Source organism: Brugia malayi (assembly GCF_000002995.4).
Source record: "Brugia malayi strain FR3 genome assembly, contig: Bm_v4_Chr3_scaffold_001, whole genome shotgun sequence".
Taxonomy (NCBI): domain Eukaryota; kingdom Metazoa; phylum Nematoda; class Chromadorea; order Rhabditida; family Onchocercidae; genus Brugia; species Brugia malayi.
Genome location: NW_025062477.1, coordinates 12384390 through 12391734, shown reverse-complemented (window position 1 = coordinate 12391734; position 7345 = coordinate 12384390). Strand labels below are relative to the sequence as shown.

Here is a 7345-nt window from a genome sequence, read left to right as displayed (position 1 = left end):
TTCTATGCAATTAAAGCTGAAATATGAAATTCTTTCAAGCTGTTATCATTCTCTTACGGACAAACATCATTCTATGAATTGCAGTAACAAATCATTCCTGCAATTATAAGTCCTGGTTTTTTTTTCTTTTTCTTTTGGATATACCGGTGGAAATATTATCGTTGCCTTCGTTTCATTTTCTTATCTGTTTATTTTCTATACAATATTTCCATTTATTGACGGTTGTGGGACATATTGTTGCTATTGTTGTTCTCGTCATTTGTTACAATTCAACAGGCCAACGTCATCATCATTATCTAAACATAAGAAAGTACGCAGTGACAAAGACGTTTGTGTTCAACATTTTTTAGGTATGTTTGTAAATTATCATCGTTTTCTTTTCTTTTTTTTTAATATTTAATGATTTAATCTTGTTGAAAAAAAAAAGAAATTTTGATTGAAATGATTTGAGTAAGAAATATGTATATGACATCATAATATTGACATTAACACATTCAAAAAAAGAATAGGAAAATTTTCAGTATCATTTGTTATCAGTCGTAAGTAGAGTAGAAGTTGTTTGAATTAAAATTAGTTAACATGATTGTTAGGGGGAAGAAAAAGACAGAGTTAGAGCGAAAGAGATTAAAGTTCAACGTTCTTTATTACTTTTTGATTTTAGTTCATTAATTGAAATTAAGTGTGAAATATAGCAGCAAGCGGCTGTATTTAGTAATTGATTGATAATGTTATTTTTAATTTTTGATACTAAATTCATTCGCTTATTCTTGTCGCTTATTCTTGACATTCGCTTATTCTTGTCGACTAATTCTATGTCATTATTATGGGAGTATGTATTTGATAACTAATGATAAATATGATAGGCAATATATATATATATATATATATATATATATATATATATACTCCTTACTCTGTCAAACAAATGATGAGCATATTCAAAGAGATAAATTTTTAAGATAACTTTCTAAGTTTGAGTTTTAAATGTTTGAGAATTTGCAGAGAGTAGTAGGTAAAAACGGGCGATGGATCACTCGGATTTGGTTGCAGAGCTAGGCGAAATCGAAAAGATGACACCAGCTGAACGGATTGCTTTAGCACGGTTAGTTTATTTAAGAAGATTGAAATCTTTATACCAACTTTCCATAATCATTTTATCTCACATTCATCCGTATTTCAGCAAATTTTTGTTTATGAGAATATGGATGAATGTGAGATGAGATGCCTGTGGCATGGATTGTCCTAATCTAATTATCTGAATGAAATTTTCCAGTAGTTTTATTCTGGAAATTCTGATTGTTTTTTGTTTTATCTATTTTGGTTTATCTTTTTCAGTGAACGAAGAAGGATACAGCTGAGAAATTGGGATGAGCGTGAAAAACAGATGACACCAACACTTCCACGTCGTCAGCGTTTGAAATTCAGTCCAGAAGTAGCATTATTAGAAGCAACAAGTCGAGGTGATGCTGTGGAAGGTAAATTATTTATGTATTTCTTTTTTTACTATTAAAATTTTGTAAACTTTTTTCTATTAAAATTTTTGTCCGATAAAATTTTTATATTTTTTATCAGTTCTTAGCTGTTTAGCAATTATTCATATATTCAGATATTGCAGTTATAAAGTATGACCATGAAATAATGTACTTACTATCTGCTGCTCACTCTTTCTCGTGTCATCAATTTTTCCTTGATATTGACACTTTTTTCTTTCATGAAAACCACATATTGACAATTAATTCATAGAATCCTAAATTAAACAATAGGAGATTCAGTTTGAGTTTCAAAAAGATTTAAAAGAGGTAGTAATGTTTGTGAGTAAAAAACTAAAATTGGAGAACGAAAAAATTACAATTATTGATTTATTCAACAATGAGAATAGGCTTTGGTCAATTTCATAGATACTTTCGTGAAAATTCATTTTCTATTATTTTCTCCTTTTATTCCTTAATATTCTTAAAATATTTTATAAAGTCTTAAATGAAAAAAATTTTTAAAGTAACAAAGATATCATTTTCTCTTACCTCAGTATTTTATTGTTTTTCAGTTGAGAGATTGCTTTTGGAGGGTGCAAATCCAAATTCACATAATGAAGATGGTTTAACTCCATTACATCAGGCTAGTTTGATTATTTCTTATTTTTTTTTACCTTACTAATTTTTTTTTAATTTTAACTTGCAAATTTCTGGATAAATTTAGGATACTGACTAATGCGTAGTATCGGATAGTTTTTGAAAAAGATAAAAGAATTTGTACTAATAAATGCTGTAGCATTCATGCTCGAAATGTTTTCTTTCTTAATTTAGTATATTAAAAGATTTGATATGCTAATATAATGTTTTTCTTTTTTTATCACTAATTAATTGTGAGGATTAACATGTATATTATGCTTCTATTTTTCATTATATATGAAATAGTTTTTTTTTTTTTTTTTTTCAAAAAGATAAACTTAAGAAAATTGAGGATAATAGACTGACATTTTTGAACATTTAATAAAACAAAAGATCGTATATTTTAAAGAGAACTTGAAAAATAATAATAATGATTTTCTAGCGTTTTAGGAAATTTTTTTCTTTTCTGTTTTAGTGTGCTATCGATAATAATGAGCAGATTTTGCAATTGCTTCTAAGGCATGGAGCTGATGTAAATGCACAGGATACAGAACAATGGACACCATTACATGCAGCTGCTTGTTGTGCTTATATCGATATTGTTCGTCTTCTTATTGATAAGTTAGTATTATTTTTGCTTCCTATTCATATCTTTTATCAATGATGGTGATAAGGATACACCTAAAGGTTATTCCACATTTAGCTATAATATTAAATTCTTTCTTCTCTTTTTTATGGCAAAAATAATAAGATTGATAGTTTCTGTAATTTAACTAAAGTGATGATAGTAATTTGTTATTTTCATAAAGATGTCTTTTCTTTTTTTTGATGTTATATATCAGTTGTTTTATTTTTTTCTTATATATATATATGTATATATGTATATATATATGAAGTAGCTTATTTTTGTTGACTATTGAATTTACTCTATGGTTTATTTTGCTAATTTGGTAGTCTTGGTGTAAATATTGTATTTTAAGCTTAGAAAGAATAAGATAAAATTGATGTTAGGATGAAACTGATTTGGCATTTGTTATTGTTACATACATGGAATGCTGATTAAATATACTGATTTACTACTCAATAATTAGTTTAGCTAATGCATCTACACCGAAAATATATTTGTTTTAACCTAATTTATAGCTCTTTAATCTATGCATACACTTACATTTTCTTTACTTTAAATACTGAAGATTTTTTTTTAAGCGCAAATGGATGATCTGAAGTGTTGATGTTTATCACATAAAGGTGTTCTTAGCATGCTACTGATAACAACAATGTTATTCCTTTTTTTTTTTTTTGGTATGCTTTTTTATGATTTTTTTTTTATCCAGTGGTGCTAATTTGCTAGCGGTGAATGCTGATGGTAATATGCCGTATGATATCTGTGATGATGAAGCTACATTAGATGTTATTGAATCTGAAATGGCATCACGTGGTATTACACAAGCATACATTGGTTAGCTTTCTGATATCTTTCAATGAATTTATTGTTAAAAAAAATTTTTTTTGGTAAATATATGCATAATATCATAATATATCGCAGCATTTCTATATCTATAGATTGTAAGCTATTGTAAATTACTTATTTCTTGTAATATATATATTTGTTAGCGATATATGTTAATGGTTATATTAAGATGTTGTTGAATCTAAAATAGTATTACGTTACATCAAGCAAACGCAGATACATGTTTGGTTTTGATTTTTTCTTTTTTTTTTGATGTTTAACTTTTACATTATTTTAAGATGATCAACGCGGTGCAGCTGAAAAGCAAATGTTAGATGAAATGAAATTATTAAGGCAAGAGGGACATCCACTTGATGTGAGACAAGCAGATGGGAGCACATATGTAAGCATTCTATTGTTTAAACGAAATTTTATATTAGTGGATAAAGAAAAAAAAAAAAAAAACTTTTGTCTTTATTTTATAAAATCTTTTCTACCAATTTATTCAACAAATTATCAGCTAAAAAAAAAAGACAGAATTATTTGTTGTAAAGAAATTATCAATTCATATTCCATTCATTTTTGATAATTGTAATTTTCTTTAGCTACATATAGCAGCAGCTAACGGTTACTATGATGTCGCAGCATTTTTGCTAAGATGTGGCGTATCACCATCAGTACGAGATAATGATCTTTGGATGCCAGTTCATGCTGCAGCCTGTTGGGCTCAACCGGATCTTATTGAGCTTCTTTGCGAGTATGGCGGTGATATTAATGCAAAAACAAATAATGGTGAAACAGCTTTAGGTAAGATTTTTCTTTCTTATCCAGAATATATGTTCGTACCTTCTTATTATTCATAATTGGTGAAAATGTTCTGCTTTTATTAAGTATATAAAAAAAAAATTTTTTTTGATCATTTTTATAGGTCTTGAAATACAGATTGTATGAAAATGATGGATAAAAGGGTAAAAAATAGGATTTTGCGGAAGAAATACTATTACAAAAATGCTATATTATAATGTTAATTTTAATTGAATTCCAAATCAAATTTTTGCTAATGTTAGCTTCAATTGAATTTCAATTAAATTTACAGATCTGTGCGAGGATACTACAACAAGAGCAGTAATTGTTACAGTTCAACAACAAGAAGCAAGAAAAAAACGTTTAGCATTTGGTGTACGTGATAGTAGAAGGCAATCCAGAAAGTGAGCAAAAAGTTTCAGCTTCTTTTTATCTGTTTCGTAGTAAGATGATACGTACTTGAAATAGTTTAGCTAAAGAATGAAAAAGAAAAAAAAGTGAGATGATTGTCATCTTTTAGTGTAAACTTGTTAAAAAACTGTATTCATGAAATTTCAAGGACACTCCAGACATTTTTGGCATAATTGGCAGATATATTATCGAAGATCAACTTGATAGTTTGCTCTAATTTTAGATAAAAAACATTAGAACCTACCCTACTTTTTGGGAATATACATTTTATATTTTATCTAATGCCATGAGAAGCTTGTTTTAAAAGTCAAAAAAATTCTTTTCCACTCCATTTTTTCTAACCTTTTAAGGAGAAAAAAGTTTGAATCACCGCAGCAGCCTACAGCTAATACAGACAATCCTTTTTCTGCTCGTGGCGCTATTAGACGTCTTTCGCTAAGAGACCGTTCTGGAATGACTTTAGCAAGAATGGAAGCTCAAAAAGAGCAAACAGATTTGTTGCGATCATGGAGTAAAGAAGATGTTTCATTCGGAAAGGTAAATATTCAGTTCAGTCTGTAATTTTTTTTTTGCTTAAGTTTTGGCTCATTATTGGACTGTCGATTTTTTTTTTTCGGATAAAACTAATCGTTTTTCAGGATGAAGCTAATTCTGCCAATAATTCAGCCACTTCTGGACAAAGTGGTGTAGAGAGTACAAATCATGCTGCAGGACAATTTGAAATTCGTCGACGTGATAGTCCTAGTAAAAAGGTAAACATTTTTTTTGATATTAATGAAAAAGAGATGATTTTAATTTAATCAAAGATTGACATTTACATAACTTTTTTTTTTACAATTTGTGTTTTATATTATATATAATTTGAACAAATTTTTATGATTTCTGATATTTTAATGTCAACATAAATGTTATTCTGAATGAAAATTAGTTTTCGTGTTTATTCTGTTTATGCATTTAATTTTCGTCCTATAAACGAGCAAACACAGTGATCGTTTAATTTTTCCTTTTGAAGTAATAATCCTTTTCGGATTTCTCCGTTAAATCATTTGTGTTTACTCATTTGTGGTTTAACTGCTATTTGAAATTTTCTATTCGGTACATCTCCATATTTTTGGTACTTTATGGATTTTTATTTTGCATCGTGATGAAAAATTCGTTCTTTAAGATTATCAAGCCATCATCACAGAAAACAAAACCGATGTCACCGGATGAATGGTTACGAAAATTAGATAAAGAAAATGGTTGTATCGAAGACGATGATGAAACCAGTTTACAGTTGCAAAGGGGTGGTCGAACTCGAAGCAGTCAAAAGAAGAAGAAAAAAGGTAAGGATGAAGCAAGTTGGATATTATTGGCGACGTCATCTGATGTGGTGTAGTGGTTGAGTTCTGGTTTTTCGGAATATTTTAGAATTATTACATTTCAGTGTAGGTATTTATTGGGATCTATTTGGAAAGGCCAATGATATTAGCTGATTCATATAATAAGTTGAAGGTTTGCATCGGCTTAATTTCAGTAGCAGGGAAATGACATTTTTGAATGAGATTGTTTATCAGTCATCATGAAATGATGCGAATTGAAGATCGGTGAAATTATTGGCATACGTCGTGATATGAGTTATTAAATTAGCGGTTGATTTAGAACTGCAAAAATTTCATGGATTATGAGCACGAATATCTATGATTTCAGATATATCATGATAGATGTAGTAATTAAATAATTATGGTTTTGAGTAGGTAGATAATTTTGAATCTAACAAATTAGATCAAATGCGCTACATGTGATTGCCACTGTGTTCAAATATATTTACATAACATTGCAAAATATCTCGCACTGAAATAGCACTGTGATTTAAAATTTGATGAATTTTTTCATATAAACGTAACCAAACTATAGAATTGTGTTCTAAATTTTGATCATATTTAATATTAATTGACTTTTAGGAGTTTTCTTTTTTTTTTTTTTTTTTTTTTTGTTATACTGTTTTTTATAGCTTCCAATTTCAGCTAATTCTGGAGCAACAGAAGTAACTGTCCTACAGAATGGTGGTGGTAGTGGTAGTGATTTGTTATCAACTATTTCAACGCATGGTATGCGACGATCTGATTTTCCCGATGTTATTAGGAGACATCAGAAAAAGACATGCTGTTGCACGATAACTTAGGATTGAGTAAATGAATGAATTGAATTGAATTGAATGATGTATTGTAATTGGATTGATTGCTGATTAGCTTATTATTACTATTAGTACAATTGCCATTGCCAGAGTTTACATGAAGATTTTCGAAAATTCATTTTTAATTTGACAAAGTTGAATGAAATAATGTGCTGTGATAATTAATACGTGAACAATTTGCTTCGTTTTTATTATTTCACTTCTATTGCATATTTCATCCTAATATTTAAAAAAAAAATCTAGGTGAATTTTAATTTGATGAAAAAGAAAATTTTTTCTTTTTTGGGTTTTAGAAAATTCTATTTGAAATTTCTATTTTTATCAGTTTTTAGTAATGTGCAGCAGTGCTCCCAGGTATATGTGCTATTAGGATTCTTAATGTTCACATTTGACTGA

General features: G+C 28.5%; 1 protein-coding gene across 2 annotated transcripts; it reads left to right on the top strand.

The window, feature by feature from the left end:
• Positions 1-1025: 1025 nt before the first annotated feature.
• On the top strand, positions 1026-6937 carry Bma-gfi-2 (the record flags this gene model as incomplete). Of its 2 annotated transcripts, XM_043080960.1 has the most annotated exons (12): positions 1026-1102; positions 1336-1475; positions 2045-2115; positions 2584-2729; positions 3443-3567; positions 3858-3961; positions 4164-4365; positions 4655-4766; positions 5124-5310; positions 5412-5525; positions 5939-6098; positions 6780-6937. In XM_043080960.1, the coding sequence occupies 12 exons, from the start codon at positions 1026-1028 to the stop codon at positions 6935-6937; spliced, it is 1596 nt and encodes a 531-aa protein (XP_042936894.1). The 2 variants fall into 2 exon arrangements, with proteins under 2 accessions (XP_042936894.1, XP_001895201.2); XM_001895166.2 differs by lacking the exons at positions 1026-1102; positions 1336-1475; positions 2045-2115; positions 2584-2729 and having other exon boundaries at positions 3480-3567.
• Positions 6938-7345: the final 408 nt, after the last annotated feature.